Source organism: Meriones unguiculatus, chromosome 7, assembly GCF_030254825.1.
Source record: "Meriones unguiculatus strain TT.TT164.6M chromosome 7, Bangor_MerUng_6.1, whole genome shotgun sequence".
In the NCBI taxonomy this organism is placed as follows: domain Eukaryota; kingdom Metazoa; phylum Chordata; class Mammalia; order Rodentia; family Muridae; genus Meriones; species Meriones unguiculatus.
In genome coordinates, this window is record NC_083355.1 from 113,680,710 (window position 1) to 113,703,011 (window position 22,302).

Below are 22,302 nucleotides of genomic sequence, written 5' to 3' on the forward strand. Positions count from 1 at the left end.
TACACCAGGGAGAAGAGTATGGGCCACTTCCAGAGATACGTCTAGAGATGAGAGTTCTTGGTCTGCATTTACTCTTCTTCCTAGTTATCTCTTGACTGCCTTGCAACCTAGTCTGCCTTGATGGAGAGAGATACAGGAGAAGGGGGAATGGAGGTGTCTTAGCATGGCCACAGCGGTGCCAAGTGACACATGAGAACAGGTTTAAAGGTGGTGGGATCGAACTGCAAACTGCTTAGGGGGTGTACAGGCCCAGCGAAGAGACTCCAGAGCCGAGGCGAGCCCTCTGTTTGCTTCCAGACCTCTCTGCCCACCAGCAAACTGCAAAGGCCGCAGTGGCCAGCACTGTGCTTGAACACTGCCTGTTGTGTAAGCGTGTGGGACAGGCATCAGGGACTGTGAAGTGCCCTGTCCTCTCCCAGGTCCTAGGCGCTGCCTCAGCTTCAAACCTAGCTGGCACATATCTCAGCAGCAGTGTGGGCCCTGGCTGCTTGGAGCTCTTCCCTGCTACCCTATGGAACTGTGCCCATGAGTCCTGGTCTTTGGGGTGACACACAAGAACTTAGGCAGTTCCTGTTGCTGGAGGAGCTGCTGTGAGCATCTGTGAGGGGCAGGCTGTCACCCTGCCCTGCCTTGATGGCTCTGCAGAGATGGCCTCTCTTCTTCAGGGGGTGAGGGGGCGGGGTGGAGGGGGGAGACCCTTTTGTCACTTCAGTAGAAGGGTACGTGTGAAGAGGCAGGAGCTGGCCAGCAGATAACCTAGTTGTGAGCCCCCAGGGAAGAGCTGGGAGAGAAGAGGCTTGCTCTCACATGGCCATGTAAATGTCCCTCATTTGTTAGCCAATGGAGCGGATGACCCCAGAACTGTGTGTCTGCTGTAGCCACATGGTGGCGCCCAGGGAGCTGATAACCCTGTGGCCGGGTCCTGGTGGGCTGGTTGGAGTCTGGCCATGCTTTCGTTTCAGACAGCAGTGGGTGGTCATTGCAGTATTGCAGTTGGCATCACGCCATGCTGTGCCCTGTGAGAGCTTATTCAGTGGAGGTGATTTGAGCCTTGTGCTGGGCCCACCCCTGCCCACACCAGGCATGTCAGTGCGGGAGCTGGGTATGATGCACTGAAGACAGTGGCAGGGCTAGGCACTTGGTTCCCTTTGCCTAGGAGACAGGTGGCTGTGAGATACTGGTGATGAGCCTTAGAAAATAAAGCATATCTTTAAATGTAAAATGCATTCTGCTGGGTGGCAGGTGGACCTCCATGAGTTCAAGGCCAGCAAGTTCCAGAAAACAAAAGTAAAAACGAAAAGGTCACTACATTCTGAGATTTGAGATGCTGGTGTTATTGTCAGTCTCCAAGAACGCTTGTTCCCTGTGCCATTGTTACTCACCTGGGGACAGTAGTCCAGGCTTTGTAGCCGTGAGCTATGTGACACTGTCTGGCCCTCTCAGAAGCATGACCCTATTATTGCTGGATAGCACTCTGCTCCTTAGGCACCTGAGTGCAAGGTGGGAGCACCTTCCCCAAAGGACAGCTGCTGTGGAGGGACCCTGTCATTCCAGGAAGCAACTGCATCTCATTGGCCCCACCCATCTACTAACAGAAGTGGCGTGGGCACAGTCATCAGACCAGCTTTCATCTGGGAGGCCCGAGGCTCCCTAGAGCAACAGATATGACCCAGTGAGGTTGGAAAGTCCCGTGAAAGCACATGTGTTGGGGCTGCTCAGAGTGTGTACAGCCCCCAACAGCTTCATTAACCCTGCGCATCCTGAGTACTCTGTAACTGTCCCGGGCGCTTTCGCTGTGTGGGCACCTTCGCGTGCTCCCAGGGCCGCCATGAGGACTAGTGTCCACTCTTGCAGGTGGTGAGAGGCTACAAGGCCACCATCCAGCAGACCCTGGACATCCTCTTCCTCCAGGAAGGCTCTGAGTTCCTAAGCAGCACCGACGCATCCACTCGGGACTCCGCTGACCGAACCATCATTGCCTGGGATTTCCGGACCTCTGCCAAGATCTCCAACCAGATTTTCCATGTGAGAAGCCCTGTGGAGCGTTGTTCTTGGTGTCAGCCACGGGGGATATTCCTGTAGCCCTGGGCCCTTCTCTGCCTTGGGGAGGAGATCACCTACTTGAAATACCTGGAGCAGGGGTAGGCATAGGTCAGGTCCAGGCCTGCTTCAACAGAGGATAGCCTCTGCAAACTGCCCTTTCTGGTGCAGCCACCCATGGCTTTGATAATACCACCTCATGGAGTCCTAAGAATTAGAGAAGGAGAATGCGTATGAAGATCTAACAGAGTCGGCCGCAGAGATTCCTCCATAATGGTGTATTGTTATTACCAACCTGCCAGCATCATCTCTGCCAACCTCACTATTGCTGTGATCACCACTGCTGCCATCACCATCTCTATCATCAACATTACTATCACCGTTATCACTGCTATCACTACCATCACCACTTTCACCATCACTGTGATCACCGTCTCCATCACCCTCATTATCACTTCTGTCACTCCCACTGTCACTGTGGTTACTACCATCACCACATTGTCGTGATCAGCATCACCATCTCTACTGTCACCATCATTACCATCACTATAATCATTACCTCTACCACCACCACCACCACCACCACCTCCACTACCATCACCATCAATCATTGATTACCAGCACCAACTCCACCACTACTACCATCTCCATCACCATCACTGTCAATCACTGATTACTACCACCATCACTACCATCACCACCATCTCCACCACATCACCATCAATCACTGATTACCAGCACCAAATCCACCACCATCTCTATCGAAATCATGGTCATGGTCAGCACTGCCATCACCATATGTGCTTACTATAACCTTCTTTTGGTTAGGTAAGCTGTTACTGGTCTCCTGGGTGTCCTGGGCCTGGTCTCAGGTGTGACCATGAGTGCATCTAGACCTCTTCTCTGCCTTGTCCCTCCACTCAGTGGGTTCCAGGTGAACCTGAGCAACCAGGAGGAACTAGAGAGCGGGCTTGACCACTGAGAGCCTCATGCCTCAGAGAACTTCACAGAGTGAGGCACGAGGCAGGTGGCCACCTGCTGCCTCTTTTCTGCCTCCACAGGTTCAGGGACAAGTGAGTGCTCTTCCAGGATGCCTCGTTAGGAGGCCAGCTCATCACCCAGCTATGCCAATGGGTCTGTCGAGAAACTAGAGATCCAGTCTCAGGCTTAAGGACAGTCTTAGAGCTGGGTGTGGCAGCACGTACCTTTAATCTCAGCACCCAGGAGGCAGAGGCACGATGATCTTTTTAAGTCTGGGGACCAGCCTGGTCTACATACTGAGCTCTGGATCAGCCAGGGCTGCAGAGTGAGACCCTGTCTCAAGTACCTTTATATATTATATTGGGGGCATTTTCCAATTTGCCACAGGCTCACAGATGATACTACAAAATGGAAAGGAGTAAAAAAATGAGACCCCTCCCTGCTTCAGTGCTCTGCAGAAGGGGTATAGCATGTCGACATCTTGAGACCTGCTTCAGACCACAGAGCAGCACACTAAAACGGTGTTGTGTTAAGGCTCCCGAGTGTGAGGTAGCTTGTTGTAGCAACAGCAGTCCATACAGACTGCCAAGCCAAGGCCTAGGAGAAGGGGACAAAATCCCAAGAGCTGAGTGCGGAGGATCTGTGGGAGGCAGAAACCCCTAGTCACCCTTCCGTGGTCCTGCTTTCTTAGGAGAGGTACACCTGCCCCAGCCTCGCCTTGCATCTGAGGGAGCCCGTGTTCCTGGCACAAACCAATGGCAACTACCTGGCACTCTTCTCCTCCGTGTGGCCCTATCGGATGAGCAGACGGCGACGCTACGAAGGTCATAAGGTACCCCATCTCTGCCACTGAGGTCAAATGCTAGCCATCGGCCCTGAAGCTTCCATCCAGGCAGCACCAGGACCTCAGGGCATGTAGATCCTCTGGGCCCTCTGCTGCTTAAGTGGATGACTGCTGGCTGTGTGGGCAAGGGTCCCCTCAAGGCTCAGGCCACATCTAGTGCCTAGCCACAGGGCAGGAGAGCATGTCAGTTCACAAGTCATGGGGGGTGGGCACAGGAACAGAGGAGGCTAGACTTGGGAGCCATTTCTCTGTGTGACCCTTTCCTGCCTGAGGCCCACTTTGCTGGGCTGGAAGAGGCTAGGGACTCACTGGTGTCAGCCCCCAGCTCTGCAGAAACTGCTGCATCTGGGTTCATTACTCTATGGCCAGGTGCTGCCACCTGTGATGCTCACAGTAGTGCTATACAGGCAAGCTACACACCCAGACTGTTTTTAAGTAAGGTTACAATTTGTGTTGGGCATTGAGGACTATACTGGAGACCTACAGCACATGGGTTTGACATGACTGCTAGGCCCAGTGGCCTTGGGGACACCAGGTCACACTGGCCCCCTGAAGCCTCACAGCAGGAGATCAGCCTTTGGCCTCAGGGTCATGAAGTGTAAAGCCAACTTTGTGCTCGTCAACTTCTTGGCGTCAGCCCATCCTTTGTAGTGTGGGGTCACAGCCTCTCTGGTAGCCTGCTCTGCCTCTTTCTCCACAGGTGGAAGGCTATGCAGTGGGTTGCGAGTGCTCCCCATGTGGTGACCTGCTGGTGACAGGCAGCGCTGATGGCCGGGTTCTGATGTTCAGCTTTCGCACTGCCAGCCGGGCATGCACACTGCAAGGGCACACGCAGGCCTGCCTCGGCACCACCTACCACCCTGTGCTGCCTTCCGTCCTTGGCACCTGCTCCTGGGGAGGAGACATCAAGATCTGGCACTGACTGGAAACAAAGGCCCTCCTCCTGAGCAGGCAACACTGAAGTTGGCTGGAGGTTAGGCCAGTGCTTAAGAGGCTGCTTCTGCTACCTGCTGAGCCACACTGACTCCTCTGGAAAATGGGGGTGAAAAGCCATCTCAGTGTGTGAGGACTGTGTTAGTAAAGGCATTTGCCAAGTGGCTGGTGATGCCCAATCAATACAGTGTTCTGTAGTTTTTCTTAATGTCCTTTCAGCAACAAACACACTATCAACAGTGTCCCCTTGCCTTCTCACTACAGGTAGGGGACTTCAGGTTGGGCTGTCGCCTGCTGGCCCCTACAGTTTTTATCATCGGGACAGTGGGGCTCTGGCTTCGGTCTGCCTAGGAGCTCTGTGTAGGAGCTCCACGGGTCCCGGACACACACCTGTTTCCTTTTACACATCAATAGTTGTGTTATGCGCCATCCATCTCTGGTCCCCTACTCTGTTGCTTGCCCACTGCCAGGTAGGTGGTCTGTGCTGGCCATAGCTAAGTGTCTGTCCTGGAAGGAGTGATGAGGACAAGCAGGGTCCCAGAAGCACCTTCAGGGACTGACTGGGCTGGGTTAGGAAGTGTGGTGGTTTAAATAAGAATGGGCCCCATGGGCTCATCTAGTTGAATGTCTAGTGGAACTGTTTGAAAGGATTACAAGGATTAGGGGGTGTGGCCTTGTCAAAAGCCCGTGCTGGGCCCAGTCTCTCTCTCTCTGCTTTCCAGTCAGGATGTAGAACTCAACTACTGCTCCAGCACCATGCCTGCATGCAGCCATGCTCTGCATCGTGATGATAATGGACTAAACCTCTGAAACTGTAAGAAAGGCCCAATTAAATGTTTTTTTTTTTTTTTTAAATAATTGTCGTGGTCATGGTGTCTCTTCACAGCAATAGAATGGTGACTAGGTAGACTAAAAGTCTAGTTCCCTGGTGACCTGGGAGGCCCATGAGTCTCAGCCATTACCAGAATTGTAATTGAGACTGTCCAATGGCCCAGGAGCTCACTTACAGGTTGGGGTGGGTCCCACAGTGCTTGGAAGAGACAGAAAGGGGAGGAGAGGAAAAGGGAGGGGGGATGAGAAGAGGAAAGGAGGCCTGGGATCTGGCAGAGGGGTGTGTGGCTTCACACCTTACTCCATTCTGCAATCTAGTCCTGGTCGGGACCTGTCCCCTTCCTTCCCTGCTGCCTCCGTTCCTCATCTGTGAAGCCAGAAGTCATGGGGGCAGCCTGAAGATGTACTGGGGAGCTGAAGGAGTATGGTCATACTGAGTACCCAAGTCTGAGGGCCAGAGGTGGCCCAGAGGTGCTGTGTGAAGATGTTTAATTTAGTGTCCAAGGCGTGGAGGGGCACCCCTACCAGGGGAAGCAGGTCAGGGCCCTGGGCTGGGGCATGTCCTAAAGCTCCTGTGTCTTTGCTGCCACAGTAGGTGGCAGTAGGTCAGCCCAGGTTCCCTCCTCCCCAAGCCAATGGCTGCCTCCTTTGTGCTCGGCTGCCTCGGGGCCATTGTACCCACCATCCTGGCCCTAGGCTGCTGTCCTTTCCCCATAGGCATACCCTCTCCTCATTAAGGGGTCTGCAGGGGAGCAACACAGCGTCCTTCTCCCTCAAACGCTGGGTTCCACCCTGTGCCATGCCATGCCACACCAAGCTGTGCTGTGCTGTGCTGTGCTCAGGTATGGAGTAAGCCCCCTGGGCAGAGCTTGTGTCCTGTTGTGTCCCTGGCTCATAAGTGTTCAACGAATAACTTCTTTGTAGCCTGTCAGGCTTTGGGACTAGTCAGATTTGAAGTGTGCCTGTGTTCCCTTCATTATTGTATAATCTTAGGTACGCTGTGTGCTCACTCGGTGTCTCAGTTTCCCCTCCAGAAGAACAGCATGGGGCCCACGTACAGTGGGTGTTCTGGATACTTGGATCTGGGCTGCTTGGTAGGACTGAGCCCATTCAGGCTGGATACTGGGCTACCTTCCATTCTAGGCTTTGCTGTGGCAGGCTGCGGGCTGGTGGAAGCCTCTCCTGCTGTTGCTGTCCCTTTTGCATGGGTTTTAGCACGGTCCAGATTTAATCTCAGTGGAGACTGCTGGCAGGAGCTGCCTCCTTCCTTCCCTTTGACAAGCCTCATGGAGAGCTTTAGATAGCTGGCTTCCGTCTCAAGCCATACTAGACTAGGACTCCGTACCCAGGCAGATGGGAAGCATGATCAATAGCTCCCACCATGAACCAGTGGTCTAATGTGCTCCCCCAAAGAACTTGGTGGCCTCCCTGGTGTCTTTATGAATGAACTAGAACACCGTAGGCAGGGAGACCCAGCCTTCTCCAGCCTCTCGCGCTAGCTGTCTTCCTCTGGCAGCCGCCTTCCAAGGTTTCTACCCTCCCCAAGCTATCTTCTGCCCACTGTTCCCACTGCCGTGCTGGTGTCATGGTGTCATCACCAACTGGTCGCCTGGCTTTTCCAGGACAGCTAGCAGTTGGTTGTGAAGGGTTCCCCTGTCTACCTCAGTGCCCAGCCCTCTCCTGACCATGTCTCTGGGACAACTGGATCGTAGAGCCTTGGTTAGTCTCTGGGCCTGTCCCCTGATGGTGTGGGAATTGGCATCTCTCAACCTCTGCTTTGTCATCTACACAGTGGACCTGTACGGACAGTGAGGGTAGAAGGAAGTATTCTACAGACAGTCACCTGTTGGTGTGACAAGGACAGACAGACACCATCTGAATCTTTCATGCTCTGACTCAGGGCAAGGGGAACAGTCGTGGCTCTCCAGGAGTTCTCCTGTGGTGGCTTCCTAGTGTCATCCCTAGGGTTTGTTTTCTTCCTGTAGGAGCTGGTGCACTCTGCCCCTGTATTTCCCAAAGCTGGCTTCCTGGGCAGGAGGGTGGGCGTGTCCCTTGCTTTCTTCAAACGTCTTCTTCCAAAGAACATTCAAAAGATTGACTTTGATCCCAGCTGAGGGTGTCGGCAGTTCACCATTTGCAATTTAAAAATAGGAAAGCTAAATTTGGAAAGCACAGAAAAGGACGACCCCAGCAGCGGGTTCTCCCTCCACCCACCCTCCTGGGCCGAACCTGCCCCATCCCACTCTCACATCTGCAAACCTGCAGACATCAGATCAGAGGTATCCTGGGAGAAAAGCAGCCTTGCCTAGAGATGCCTGCACAGGCTGTACCCACTCCTGGCTTGTTCAAGTGGTGGTGTGACTTTCACCTGAGTGGCATTAACACACAGCTTTCCCCCCCCAAAAAAAACATACACACAAGGTGGTCATGACCCTCGGTGTCCTACTGAGGGCACAGAGACACACTGGGACCAACTCTCCTTGAAGCCTGCACCCTTCAGTGGAAGAAGCTGCCATCCTCCCCACAGTGCCGTTTCAAGGGTAGAATGAGCATGTGTCAGATAACCAGGCATACAAAGTAAGTGGGACATGAGCAAGAAGCAGAGACACAGACCCACAGCGCCTATGTGGGAAAAGTGGCCACTGGCTCTGCAGAAGTAAGGGTGAGCCTGAAAGAAATTCTGGGGAAGAGGAAACTGGACGAGGGCACAGGGCATCTGTGCCAACCATGGAGCACCTGGACATGGCAGTGGTCAGCAATGGGAATGGAAACTCTGTGGCTCTGTTCGGCAGAGCAGACACAGGAGTGCGTGGGCTAGAAGGCAAGCTGCAGACCCCTGTGGGGTGAGTCAGGAGGGACACACAGCAGTGCCACCAGAGGACAGAGTTGGCGGCTCTGCCACAGAGGGACCCCAGTCCCTGCTTCTCATACTGGTTAACGCCAGGAAAGAAACAAGCCAAAGCTGAATTCTTTCTCCACTGGTGTCCTTTATTAGTGATTTTTGGAATACAGTACTAAGGACAGCATGCATCACAGACAACAGGTGCACAAGGGTTGGGGGAGCCTCATATCTGAGGTGGAGTCAGGTGGTGTTGGGAGGGGGAGGGGAGAAATCAGCACCGGCTGTTCTGGGGGTATATCTGGCCCCTCTCGGGCCCACAGGCCGGGCCATGGGAAGAGCTCAGGGTAAATCAGGGCAGGGTGCTGGGTGCACTCACTGTAAGACGGGGTAGATCAGGGCAGGGTGCTGGGTGCACTCACTGTAAGACGGGGTAGATCAGGGCAGGGTGCTGGGTGCACTCACTGTAAGACGGGGTGGATCACGGCGGTGTACTGGCTGCACTATAGACGGTGTTGATCGGGGCAGGGTTCTCGCTGCACTATAGACAGGGTAGATCAGGGCAGGGTGCTGGGTGCACTGTAAGACGGGGTAGATCACGGCGGTGTGCTGGGTGCACTCACTGTAAGACGGGGTAGATCAGGGCAGGGTGTTGGGTGCACTCACTGTAAGACGGGGTAGATCAGGGCAGGGTGCTGGGTGCACTATAGACGGGGTAGATCAGGGCAGGGTTCTCGCTGCACTATAGACGGGGTAGATCACGGCGGTGTACTGGCTGCACTATAGACGGTGTTGATCGGGGCAGGGTTCTCACTGCACTATAGACGGTGTTGATCAGGGCAGGGTTCTCGCTGCACTATAGACGGGGTAGATCGGGGCAGGGTTCTCACTGCACTATAGACGGGGTAGATCGGGGCAGGGTTCTCGCTGCACTATAGACGGTGTTGATCAGGGCAGGGTTCTCGCTGCACTATAGACGGTGTTGATCAGGGCAGGGTTCTCGCTGCACTATAGATGGGGTAGATGGGGCAGGGTTCTCGCTGCACTATAGACGGTGTTGATCGGGGCAGGGTTCTCGCTGCACTATAGACGGTGTTGATCGGGGCAGGGTTCTCGCTGCACTATAGACGGTGTTGATCGGGGCAGGGTTCTCACTGCACTATAGACGGGGTAGATGGGGCAGGGTTCTCGCTGCACTATAGACGGTGTTGATCGGGGCAGGGTTCTCACTGCACTATAGACGGGGTAGATGGGGCAGGGTTCTCGCTGCACTATAGACGGTGTTGATCGGGGCAGGGTTCTCACTGCACTATAGACGGGGTAGATGGGGCAGGGTTCTCGCTGCACTATAGACGGTGTTGATCGGGGCAGGGTTCTCACTGCACTATAGACGGGGTGGATCGGGGCAGGGTTCTGGCTGCACTATAGACGGGGTAGATCACGGCGGTGTACTGGCTGCACTATAGACGGTGTTGATCGGGGCAGGGTTCTCGCTGCACTATAGACGGTGTTGATCGGGGCAGGGTGCTGGCTGCACTATAGACGGGGTAGATCACTACGGTGTACTGGCTGCACTATAGACGGGGTAGATCAGGGCAGGGTGCTGGCTGCACTATAGACGGGGTGCGAAAAGACATTTTCTGCGCCCTAAAGTGGCTTTGGTTCCCCTCCTCCATGGACAGAACTTCAGGGTTCCCTTGCTGGTTTCTCCCCACTTGTGGAGACTGGTCCCTCTAGGGCCCCCAGCCTTCCTTTCCCCAGGGGCAGGCCCCCCAACCCTCACTGGAAATGAAGGAGCTTCCTGTGGGGACTCCCATGGCTGCCATCCAGAAGCTGACGGCAAGCAAGCGCGTGAAGAAACACCCTTTTCCCTACAAAACATCGTTTCACTTAGAAAACGGGGATGCTCACTTCAGGGGAGGGCGCAGCTTATCACTGTTCTGGGCGGGGTTTGCAGCAGAAGCTGGGGTGGACAAGACGAAAGCAGAGGGGCTTACTTTAAGGTCTCACTGGGGTGTTTACTTTAAGGTCTCACTGGGGTGGTATTACGGGGTCGGCAGGAACTGGAACCAGAATTCCTTGGCAGGGGCTTGGACGTGGGAGTTGGCTACTCCCTACGTGGGGCAAGATGGATGGGGGCCCCTGCCTGCTGCCTGCTGCCTGCTGAGGGCAGTCAGTTGAGCAAGGTTCCGTAGAGCTGGGCCTTAGTGAGGCTATCCTTGCGGCTCAGCCTGGGGCCTCCAGTCCTCGGGAAGGCCTGCTGGGGGCTGAGGCGGCGCATCTCAGGAGAAGCCTCCATGGAGCTGGGCTCCAGGGAATCCCTGGAGCCGTGCTCGGCCTCAGGGCTGCTGCCAGCCCTGCGCAGCTGCATCCCAAGCCTCTCCCCCTCCCCATCACTGGCTTCGTAGCCAGGGAGAGCGTCAGCCGAGCGGCTAGGGCTGAGGCTCAGATCACTGCTTCGAAGGAAGCAGGGCTCGGCCAGATGACCCTGGGAGAGGTCATCGCCCTCCGAGAAACTATCGGCCTTGTAGCTGGCGTAGAGGGGGCTGGCGCGGCCCTCGGCAGTACCGGGGCTGCTGCCGCCGCCACTGCCACTGCCACTGCCACTGCCACTGCCACTGCCACCGCCACCGCCGCCACCGGCGGCGCCATAGAAACGGTCTGCGAAGTTGCAGGGCGAGGCGCGGCCTGCGTTGCCCGCCTGGTACGGGTAGGCGCCCACATCCTCCACCCTCAGGGGCCGCCACTGGCCTCGAATGTCCTCCCCGGCGAGGCGGCTACCGCTTGGCTTGGCCCTCAGATTCCACAGGTTTGGGGGCATCAGCGCCTGCTCCGGATCTGGGGAGGTCGGGAAGCGGTACGACTCGGCCGGGTATGGAGACACAGTCCGAGCGAAGCCTGGGGCGACCTGGGCCTCCAGCGGGGAGGCCAGGGTGGCCGCGGCCTTGTTGAAGCGAGAGCTGCTCCCATAGGCGCCAGGGGGCAGCCTGCGGCCGAAGAGCTCCTCGCCGCGGCTATTCAGGTAGACCGCCTGCTGCGGGGCGGCCAGCGTGCCGGCCTGCGCGTGCTCCTTCTCCTCGGATGTGGCGCTGAAGCTGGAGTAGGAGCTGGACGTGGGCAGCGAGGCCGCGTAGCCCGGGTAGGCCTCATGGCGGTAGGCCTCCGGGAAGGCCGACGCCTCGGCCTCCTCGTCCTCCGCCGCGCTGTCGGTGGAATTCTGCACCTGCAGGAAGCCCACGTCGGACACCGGGGTGTCCACGCTGGGCCGCCGGTCACGCTGGCGCTCTTCCGGGCAGTAGAGCGTGCTGTCGCTGCAGTAGAGATCTTCCTTGTACGCGGCCCGTGCGCCCGACTTCTCCACTCTGTCGCAGAAGGGCAGGTCACAGGCCGAGGCATCCGACATGCGCGAGGAGGACAGGCTGCCAGGCTCGGGCTTCTCCAGCACCTTGGCGATGACGCAGGTGGGCACGCTGTCGGCGTAGGATGGACGGCAGCGTTGGGAAGGCAGGCTGCGGCCGTGCTTCTCCATGTGCAGGCTCATGCGCTGCTGGAAGTCCGAGGGCAGCTGGAACGGGCGTGGGGAGGAGAGGAGAACGGAAACAGGTCATAGTCAGCAAAGCAGCTCAGCCCTGGCCCCGAGGCCAGGGCCAGGCCAGCATCACCGACAGACAGACAGATGGACCGACGACAGCAACCCACCAGGCGTCTCACCTTACACCGGTGGGAGCAAACTGAACTCCCAAGGACAAGGTGTCCCCATCACCTCTACCCACCCACCCAGTAGAGGTGTTGGTGGGCCTAGAAAAGCTGGAACCTGGCTAGCTGGGCTCCAGCTCCCTTTTTGGCTAGTGAGGGGTGACTTCTGTGGGGGCCCCTCCCCCCGTGCACTGCTGAACAAGACAGGCTCAGAAAACAGGTGCAACAAAGATTGAAGGGCCAGGCACCTAAGGTGTCCACAGAGTGCCTGGTGGGAGGGGGTGTCCTGCTACTGTTTGATCTATTTTGTGAGTGTTGCAGGTTCAGCCAGGTCCAGGGAAAGGGGATGTGGACAAGGGTCTAGGTAGGAGAGTGCTTGTACATGTGGGCTGGGACGGTAGTCTGGCCAGGATGGTCACAGACGGGCAGGTTGGTCTCTGTCTAGTTCAGGTTGGTACCAGGCAGCCTAGTACTTGATCGGGCTCTGCTGTCAGCTTACTCAGTGTGCCTTCCATGGAGGTCCTGTCCTTGATGTCTGTGTCTTTTCTCTGGTGTGAGCCTATCTCTGATTGTAACCAGGCCCCATGGGAGCTGGGAGGTACACTGAAGGGTCACATCCAGGGACAAGGAGCAGCCCCCAAAGGAAATAGGTGTGTAGCCCAGGGTGCCTCTGGGAAGTGCAGTGCATGGGGGCACCTTTCACCATCAGGAAGCCAGGACCCAGGTGCACGAGGGACGAGGGTTCAGGCTCACCGGGTAGCTTCTTCCTGGAGGGTGGGGAGAGGCTTCGGGGTGGGGTGGCCCAAAAGGAGCCGGGTGGTCCTGGGACGGGGCGGGCCTGGCTGTGGGGCGGGGCCACGTTACCTCGGACACCTTATGGACCCTGCCGTAGGTCTGGCTGCACTGCAGCAGCTGGGCGGCTAGATTGCAGTCCTTCCTATAGAGCTCCTGGAAGACAAGAGAAGGGGTTTGGCACAGCCGCCCTGGCCAGTGCCCCGTGTCAACAGGGCAACAGGAAGGGAGAACAGAGCAGGCAGGGTGGCCAGTTCTGGCCAGGCCCTGCCTGAGTTCCACACTGTCACCACACTCAAGGGCCTGCTTTGACTTTGCTGATGTGTCAACAGCCCTCCACAGGCTGGGAGAGCAGCCGCTGAGCCCCCATCAGCTCTGAGCTCCCAGAGGCTGGCAGGCTGGCTGGCCCACCAGGTCCGGGGTTCTTGTTCCTGTAGCTCCTGGAGACCCTCCAAAGATGACTTGGTGGGAGTGGTGGGCACACAAGTCAGGGACAGGGCTGAACGCCAGCCCTCCCCTGGTCTCCCACTCGTGGCTCAACACACTTGATGGTTTTGCCTGGCCTTGGGGCTGGGCCGGGGTCAGGGCAAGTATGTGACCCCAAGAGCAGGTTGGATCCCTGCTCAGCCTCCTGAGCTGAAAACAGATGCAAACAGTAGGAATGAGGGCGTGCTTTCTGCTTTGGAAGGAAATCTCTGCTGCATGTGCCTGTGTTGGACTGTCCCTTCCTGCTCTCCAGAAACCACAGCTGGCCTGGGACCCACCTGCATCGGCAAAGGGCCCAGGACTACTGCCACAGCTCTGTTCAACCAGGCTCTGTGTCCTGAGCTGCCCTCTCCCACCCCGCCTCTGCACCAGGCCTGCATCAGGGAGGGAAACTGGGTCTTCCAGCCCCTCCCAACTCCTCGATAAACTTCCTAGGAACAGCTGAAAGTCAGTCCCCCTAAGACCCCACGGCAACTCTCATGGGAACCAGAAGGCTGTGAGGGCTGCACAGCCAGGTCGGCCGAAGTAAGCAGGAGATGCCACTTGGAAAAGCAGGTGACCTTGGAAAGACATGCACACTAGGGCTGGGCTTGATCGAGCTGGTCTGCTTGGGACCTCCCTGCCAATGAGTACCAAGTCTCCAAAGCACAAGTGATGGAACTCTAGTGAAACTAACACAACTGTTGGCTGTTCAATTAACTGTCTGCTTTCCTTGTTTGGACTTCAAATCCGCAACACCTGCCACAGTCCTCCAGGGGCCAAATGCACACGGTACTCACGTTGTCCTCCGACAGCTTGTCAATGGTCACCTTGGCCTCCATCAGGTGGCTGTTGAGGGCGACAATCTCATGGCTCATCGCGCGTTTCTCTTCCTCATAGTGCTGGCCCTGGTTAATGGGGACAGAGGAAGGAGTGGTCAGTGCTTGGTGCCATTGCCCAGCTGTTGGATCAAGGCTTTTTATCCACCTAATAGCTGTTGATAACAAGGTGCTCAGAATGATAATGGTGCAGGGTTAAAGGCACAAACTGAACCAGGTTTAATCCCATCCCACTACTGACAAGCTGGACCAGCCTTGGCCAGTCAACTCCACTGAGCCTCAGGTACCTGGTCCTTATGTCCTAGTTTTAAGGTGGAAAGTACGGCTTGCCCTGCCCATCTCACTCAGCGAGTTGGGAAAGTGATGCTCAGCACGGCCTAGCCTCTACTTGTCCTGTACCTTCTAGTCTCAGCTTGAAGACAGGCAAGGAACTAAACACATGTCACCAAACAAGAAAAAGTGGGGACCTCCTCCTCCTAATACAGGGGAGGTGCCGGGCCTAATGGCCATCCTCTGTGCTGCCTGCGCAGGCCTGGCTGCCCTAGACTCCACTTCATTTTAATCCCTGAGGGGCCACTCCAAGAGAGGGTGTGTGTGTGCTGGGGCCTCACCATCCGGTACAGCTTGTCTTCCAGCTCCTGGTTGATCCTCTGCAGCGCCATGTAGTTGCTCTGAATCCTGCAGCAGGAAGCGACAGGGTCACGACTTGCAAGGCCTGGCCTTCCTGCAACCCAGCAACCTCACGGCCATCATGTCCTTCCTAAAATGGCCGCCAGGCACCTGCGCTTGTCCCGCCGGCTCTACCTGAGTCAGTGTCTATGCTTAAGATCTGATCAAAACTAACTTCTGTCAGGGGTTCTCCGAGGCCACGGTCAAAGCCTCATTGCTCCTCCTCTTCACACAAGGGCTCCTTGGAGAGAATGTGGGCAGGCATACCCGCAAGAGCCTTAGAAGCTGGCGCCGTGGTTTACAGATCAACTGCACACTCATGTGTTGGACGCATGTGTGTGAAGCCCTGGGTTTCAGGGCCAGTGACCAAGACATGGTTCCACCTGGAAAAGCAGGTAGAGATGGAGCCATCTGCTTTGGACTTCTATTGCTGGTGGCTGGGGGACTGGTATGGTGGCCACGTGTCCTTTAGGCAACCTTTGCAGTGTTTCTTGCCAGTGGGAAAGGGACACAAAAAGATGCTTTAGAGCAGTTAAATGGCAGGGCTGGGACTTTAACCAGGGTCTGGCTGCACTGCCCGAGCTTGGCTTCCACACAGCTTGGTGGTGGCGTTCAGAAACCCAGAAGAATGGGGCCATTCAAAGAGGGACAAGATGCCCTCAGGACTGCACCAGCTGCTACCCTAAATATTTAAAACAAACTCAGCTGACAGCAGCCTGCATCGTCTTTGTGTTTCTAAGCTGGGGATGCCCACAACAGGCTTTAGACAGATAAGTGCACACAAGGAGAATATTTTAAGAATCGCCCTCCTCTCAATACATCCTGAGCCCCAAGGCCACTCAAGGATGCAGCGCCTATATTTAAGTTCAGCTCAGGAGCTTTTGTGGGGTGGGGTCTGGAAGTGGCTCCTTCCGTGTTGTCTCTGGCCTGTCCAAAGTCAGAGCAGAGCATGTGTGAGGGGGTGAGGAGCCAGGTCTGGAAGAGGCCACTGAAAATGCCTATCACTGGTATCAGTGGCCCTGGGCAGGCTGCTCTGTTCTGGGTTCTGCAGGCTGCGCCAAACACCCCCAGACCTGGGGCCACGACGATCCAGCTCCTCCTCTCCACCCATCATGGCCCCATCCTCACCTGCGCAGTTTCTCCGTGACCTTGTCCAGCTCCTCCTGCGCGCGCCTCAGCTCAATCTCCAGGAAGTGACGTGTGGAGTCAAACTCCGTTTCCAGCTTCTCCAGCTTGTGTGTGGTGTAGGACAGCTGCTTGCGCAGCTCGCCCTTCTGTTCCTGCAGGGCGCTGCAAGACACCAGGCAGCTGACCAGGCTGTGGCACTGAGCGTGGGGAAACTGAGGACACTCTGGCCAGAAGGGCAAGTGTGGGCATATACTGTGCTCTAGACACGACTAGTCCCTGCACAAGTACGCTCGGGATAGTCCCTGCCCCCTGCGGCCCCTACCCACCCCCACAGCGGCTGTGCCAGCACTTGTGTCCCCTCAGGGGGTCAGGCCTCTGTGCTGTCCCCAGCCAAGCCCCCGCACCCAGGAGGGTGGTAACGTCTAGTACACATGCTGTAAGGTGGGGGCAGGGGGGAAGTTCAGGCGCCATGTTGGAAACCTGGGGGCAGGGCCTGGCAGGTGCTGGGAGCACCTAACCGTGCAGTGGGACCTAACGTTCTGGGGACCTCCCTGGCTCAGAACCCAGCGAGGTGGGCAGGCATGCCCATCAGAGGTGTCCACAACCCTGTAAGTAAGCTACATGTGTCACAGGCACACTACCGGCCACCCCCATTAGGCATTCCTGGATTCCTGCCCGGGCCTAAGGGAAGGAGGCGGGTCCTCCTGACAGGCAGTCCCCCAAAGAGAATCCAAAGTAGCAAGGGAAACCCAGACGCAAGCCGCTGCTGCCCACACAGGCCCAGCTGCCAGGTGTTCTGCTGCCTTGCCCAGCTGTCTCTATGCTGCTCACCTCTAGGCAGCCCACCGGGCTTGCACCAGCCCACCCCAGGCAGCCACTATTCTGACCTCCCCTCCCTTGTAAGGTGTAGCAAGCTTCCTGGAGCACCCACTTCATCCAAAGCAGACTTGCAGTAGGCAGTAGCCCATGAGGTGGGGGGTCCCTTGTAGGGGCTCCTGACTGTAGCCTGACAGACTGCAGGAAGGGCTGTGCCCTTGGGTGAGGGCATTGACCGTCTGCAGAGGTGGCCCTCTCACCCTGACTCCTGGCTCTCTTCCCGCCTCCAGGCCGAGCTCTTCAGAGGCTGTGCCTGCATCCTGTTAGTCCCTGCACTCACTCGGCTTTGACCCTTTCTATGGTCTATGAGGCAGCCTAACCCACCTGCCTTCAGCCACCTATCTCTACTCAGTTTGAACCCTGCCCATGCTGGGAAAGACCCAGCCTGAGTCACCCCATCTTCCTCTCCCCCACTTGGAGAAACAGGAGCGACATACGAAAAGGAAAAGCGAAAGGAGCTCCGTGGTGCATTCCGCCCAGAACTGGGACCCAGCAAGAAGCGCTGCTCCACACAGAGCCTTAGTTTACCCCGAGCATCTAGTGGACTTCCAGACATGGGCGACTCACTGGTCCACCAGCCCTTTCTGCCCCTGTTCCCTAGCCATCACAGCCACCTACCCTTTCAGGACAGCTGTTGGCCAACAGAAGTCCAGCTGCTGATCTCCAGCCTGCTGGCTCCAGGGACTGCATCACCCAGGCCCTGACCCAGACACTCACTGTCAGTCCTCGGCCATTCCTGGTGCTGTTCCCATGGGGGTTTTCTCCCTTACATCTGCCACCATCCTACCTGCAGGCCTTTGTCTGGCCTGGCCTGCCACTGAGCCATGTCCACGCCTGCCGAATCCCGCACTTTCTTGGGCTCCACCTGCCAGTCTGTGTCCCATTGCTTCCAGCCTGCCCTCAGAGCCCCCAAACCTGGAGAGGGCCATGGCAACTCCTTCTTGACTCTCTCTCACATCTGGCCATGCCTTGGGGCCAGATGCTCCTGGACAGGGAAGACCAGAGCCTGCCACCATCTCCATCTACTGTCCTAACCTCCCACAGGCGAACTGGACCTCTCCCAGGGCCTCCGAGTGGCATATCTGTATCCCTATCTATATACGAGCATGGCAGTCGCTGGTACCTACACTGGGCACCTGACACAATGGGGGGCATCACTGTGTGGGAGCAGGGCTGCTGGGCCACTGGGAGACTAAGGTCAGCGGGAGGTTCCCATGCTCCTGAGGGACTAGGATATGGCTGGCTAGATGCGGCAGCTGGGTCAGGCTTTCCTGGCACCCAGACATAGCCTTGTCTTCTTTTTGTGGGGGGGGGTAGGGGAAAGGAAGCTTATTTTAGTTTCCAGGTCACAGTCCATCAAGTCATCAAGGGCAGCCATGGAAACAGCCTATTCACGGGAAAGGGCGCTGAGGAACTGGGAGCAGCCAGAGCCTCCCCCTCCCCAGTGGTGATGATGGTGGCCTCTCTTTGGTTGTGTCCTGGTGAGGGAAGGACAGCTGTGCTGTGCTGGGTCTTGGTCCTCTCTTCACTCCCTGAAAGACTCTAGGCAGACATTAGAGTGCTAACCCCATGGTTCAAAAAGGGTCCTGAAGGAGGCGTTCTCCTTCTGTAAGGCCTCTCTGGCCACTCACAGGAGCCCAAAGATGGAGCTGGGCCATTGGGACAGTGTGCTGGGAGCCAAGAGACCTTTTTCTGAGCCTGTCTGTCCTGGGGAGCTGGACGCAGACATGGGACACAAGTCCTGGGACAGACAAAGAGACACCAAGGAGTGGGGGGGTACACAGGTGGAGACAGCAGGTGTGTTACCTGTCCCAGAGCGAGGGTAAGGACCTGGCCAGGCGGCCCTGCAGGACTCGGGGCTGCCCGAGGCACGAGGGCACCCAGGGGCTGTGCAGCCTGTGGGTGGAGAGGACAGAGCTGCTCAGAACGTGTGTGCACAGCATGGGGCTGCAGGCCCTGGTGGGGGCCAAGAGACAAGAGGGCAGCGCTGTCCAGGGGCAGCTGAGCGTCTGACAGCCCCTGCTGGTGGCTCCGGAGGCTCTGAGCTCATTGGTGACATGGAGTCCTCCTGGGGTAGGGTTCTTTGGTCATCAGCTGGGCTTATTTGGGGGGATTCTGTTCCTACCCACAGGCCTGAATCTTCTATCTCAGCCTCATGAAGGTTGTAGGAAGAAAGTCTACCGTTGCTCCTGCTTCGTCTCTCTGTCCTGTACTGGGGCTGAATTTCGGCAGACTCTGTTCCTCCTGAGCAAGCTTTTCTGGTCATAGGGGAAAGGAGGTGCAAGCAGCCCCTCTCTTCAGGGAAGCTATATTGGCCACATGAGGGTCCTTCGGGCTGTGGGGTCCAAGGACGCTAGGTGTCTCCTCACCCTCTGCTGGGAGCTTGTTCATCAACCCTCCCCCTCTGTGGCTGGACTGGGCTGGGCAGTGGGTGGGTATAAAAAAGAATATAGGTCTGGCTCCTCCCTGCTGTGGCTCCACCCTGCTTTGGCCCCGCCTTGCTCTGGTGCAGCGCAGCTCTGGCGCCACCCTGCTGGAGGACAATGCCACACATATGCCAGCCTGCTGGAGGACAATGCCACACATGTGCCAGCCACAGGGCCATGGCCCGCCTGGAACCTTCCTGCTCAGGCCTGACACATGCATTTGAGGGGACATGGCAGGCATGCTCAGGGCTGAGGTATGGTCAAGCAGCCACTGAGGTGGGCCAGTTACACCCACAAAAGCTCCTGGCTGGCCCAGAAACCAGGCTTTCAAAGAGGGGTTTAGGAAAAGGCACACATGCCGAGAACTGCACAGTACTGTTTAAAAGACTCATTGCACAGGCCATCACAGAAGAAAAGAAATGTTCATTTGTTACGCCTGGGTGGTGGGATGCTGGGTAATTGAAAAAAATGTATACTTTTCTGGGTTTGTCATCTTTTCTACAGATGAAAAATCAGAAAAAAAAGAACTTTACTTAGGATCAAATTTTGTCACTGGGAAAAAGCTCTTGTAGGCATCAAGTGATGGGCTGACAGCTGCAGGGGTCGGGGTGGGGGTGGGCCTCCCAGTGCTCACATGGCAGCCATTCCCAAGCCTGGAGATGGTGGAACAGGCTGGGCTGTCTCCCTTCCGGGCTTGGCCACAGTGTCCTCCTCGAAGCCCTTGCCAACAAGTTTCCAGTCAATCTCCCCATCCACAGGGGTCTCAGAAGCTTAGGTGAAGCACTAGATGAAGTCTGGGACCTAAGGGGAAACTGAGGTCCAGTGAAGGGCAGAGGTGTCTGGGCTGAGGGGATGCATGGTCTGAACCCAGTCACTTACAGGGCATTTATTAAGTACCACTGAATGTTTGGTTTTGTTCAGAGGCAGGTAAAACATGGAGACTGTCGGCATTTGATATAGGGAACATCTCCCAGACATAAGGAAGTTATGCCCTAGCCCCGAGATTCCTAGACAAGTCTCAGGGCTGAGATGTGGACCAGCCTACTCCCTTCTCGCACCCTAGTCAAGAGAGAAGAGGGTCGGAAGCAAGCTGAGGCTGCCTCGGAACACTGTGGGTTGTGCTCACCTCCAGCAGGGCCAGTTATTGCCCTGGCTGGTCACCAAGGCTGCCTGCCCTGACACCAAGCCACCAGGATGTATGTGAGCCTGGCATTGGGTGCCTCTCAGGAAGAGACAGGGCGGGGCCCTGTCACACACTGCTTCCCAGCTTGCCTGGAGGCCATAGCCTTCCTCCTAGGCATGGAAGCAATCCTTTCTCCTAGGGACATGTGTCTGTCTTCTCCCAGGAAATGCCTGACAACGCAGCTCCAAGAGACCCTGAGGACCAGCAGGTGTCCTTGAGGGTAGAGAAAGGCTCAGGACACTGAGGCAACAGCAGGCATAAAACAGAGCCTCCTTGCACAGCAACCAAGCAGGGCTATCACCACTCATCCTAAGTGCAGACAGCCTCAGCCACCTGTGGAGCCCGAGGCTGCCTGGGCTCACTCCAGCATGCCCGGGCAAGAAAGGCTCCAGCCCCGTCTGCGGACTCTACACGTGTAGCTGAAGGCTCCTGAGCTAGCCAGGCCATTCCTTTCCTCTGTGCTCCTTAAGTCTCACCAGCCTTCACTCCCCCCACCCCACCCCCACCCCCTACACCTCCCTCCCCTGTCTTGGGATGCTCAGCCTGACACCTCTCCTGCCTCTGGCGACCTTCTCTCCCCATGCTGGGCCACCTGTCCTTCAGGGGACTCATAACCCTGTTTCCCTGGTGACTGCCTTCCTGGTCCATATGGTGATGGGGCGGGGTTGGGCTCTTGGTCACTGTCCCAGGATCAGCGGAGGGCCAGGGGTTGCTCTGGCCCGGTGTCACTGACGTTCTGTGGGGCCCTGCTGCGCTCAGCCTGTCTTGTGCTCCACCATGGCTCAGCCTGGGCCCAGCAGTCATGCTCCAACAACGCTAAATTGCTTGTCATTCTTCACATGCTGCAGGCACTTTCTCATCTTGGTGACTTTGTCCCCATGTCCCCTCTGCTAGGATCTTGTTCTGCTCAGCCCAGGTTAACTCTTCCCCACCTGAAGGCTCAGCTGGCCCACCCTTCCTGGAGAGGTCAGAAACTGCTCCCTGGGTAGTCAAGTCGACAGCCTACCTATCTCTGAGTGTAGGGCTGTGCGGGTCTTGTAGGCCACCCTGGCCTCCCAACCCCAAGCTCATCTGGCAACTGGCTCGTTTCTAAACCCAAGGAGACCACACCCTGCCCTGGCCACTGTGCCCAGATTCCCACCTCTTGGGCCACCCAGCCTGTGCTTGCCTTAGAGCTCAACTGCTCTCCTGCCTTCTCCGGGTCTAGGATAGTCCCCCTGGAGGGTGGTCTCAGCGTTGCCACTGGGCCGACAGTTGCATGGCGTGGCCGGCCACCTGCCCACTGAGCTGTCAGACTACCTCAGCTACCAGGCACTGCAGGAATACAGCCAGGCATGCGCCTAGGGCTGTGCTCACACTCTCCACTAGCCTAGAATGTCCATCTTCAAAGCTGTTGCCAAAGGCCACCTCTGCCTACTGCCACTGCCCGAGGGACCTAACCTGTCCTCTCCTGGACGTCAAGCTAGCTCCCTGGGGGCCACATGCCCAGGTGGTAGAAACATCTCTAAATGGTGCAGGACTGCCCCAGCCTCCCTGTGAGGGCTCTGGGCCACCACTCCTTCCATGGAAAAGCCAGAGCAACTGATCATCAGCACCTCAGGCTGCTGGGCGGAGCCTCGCCTGCTGGCGGTACCCTCAGGGGCTCTGCCTGTGCTATATCACATCATCACTGTGCCATGGTCACCACTGGATGGCTCTGCCCTTCATGCCTGTGGCTGCCCTCCCCCAAGGGCAGGTGAGCCACGAACAGGGGATGACTC

At 56.9% G+C, this 22,302-nt stretch overlaps 2 protein-coding genes across 10 annotated transcripts in view; one reads left to right on the forward strand and one right to left on the reverse strand.

Annotated features, from left to right (window-relative positions):
* Wdr25 (WD repeat domain 25) overlaps positions 1 to 4,981 on the forward strand; it is a 131,079-nt gene extending 126,098 nt beyond the window's left edge. For all 3 annotated transcript variants that reach the window (XM_021642584.2, XM_060388170.1, XM_060388169.1), the window contains 3 exons: positions 1,855 to 2,025; positions 3,713 to 3,853; positions 4,566 to 4,981. In XM_021642584.2, the coding sequence (XP_021498259.2) occupies positions 1,855 to 2,025; positions 3,713 to 3,853; positions 4,566 to 4,787 (534 nt within the window). In that variant the 3' untranslated portion in view covers positions 4,788 to 4,981. The remainder of the gene's footprint in view (positions 1 to 1,854; positions 2,026 to 3,712; positions 3,854 to 4,565) is intronic.
* Positions 4,982 to 8,596: 3,615 nt separating this feature from the next.
* Positions 8,597 to 22,302, reverse strand: part of Begain (brain enriched guanylate kinase associated) — a 37,267-nt gene continuing 23,561 nt past the window's right edge. For 5 of the 7 annotated variants that reach the window (XM_021642592.2, XM_060388175.1, XM_060388174.1 and 2 more), the window contains exons 3-7: positions 16,058 to 16,219; positions 14,872 to 14,938; positions 14,222 to 14,329; positions 13,029 to 13,112; positions 8,597 to 12,033 (exon numbers count right to left, since the gene is read on the reverse strand). In XM_021642592.2, coding sequence (XP_021498267.1) covers positions 10,642 to 12,033; positions 13,029 to 13,112; positions 14,222 to 14,329; positions 14,872 to 14,938; positions 16,058 to 16,219 — 1,813 coding nt within the window. In that variant the 3' untranslated portion in view covers positions 8,597 to 10,641. Of the gene's footprint in view, positions 12,034 to 13,028; positions 13,113 to 14,221; positions 14,330 to 14,871; positions 14,939 to 16,057; positions 16,220 to 18,739; positions 18,830 to 22,302 lie in introns of all 7 variants that reach the window. The other 2 variants (XM_021642590.2, XM_021642591.2) reach the window with 1 other exon arrangement.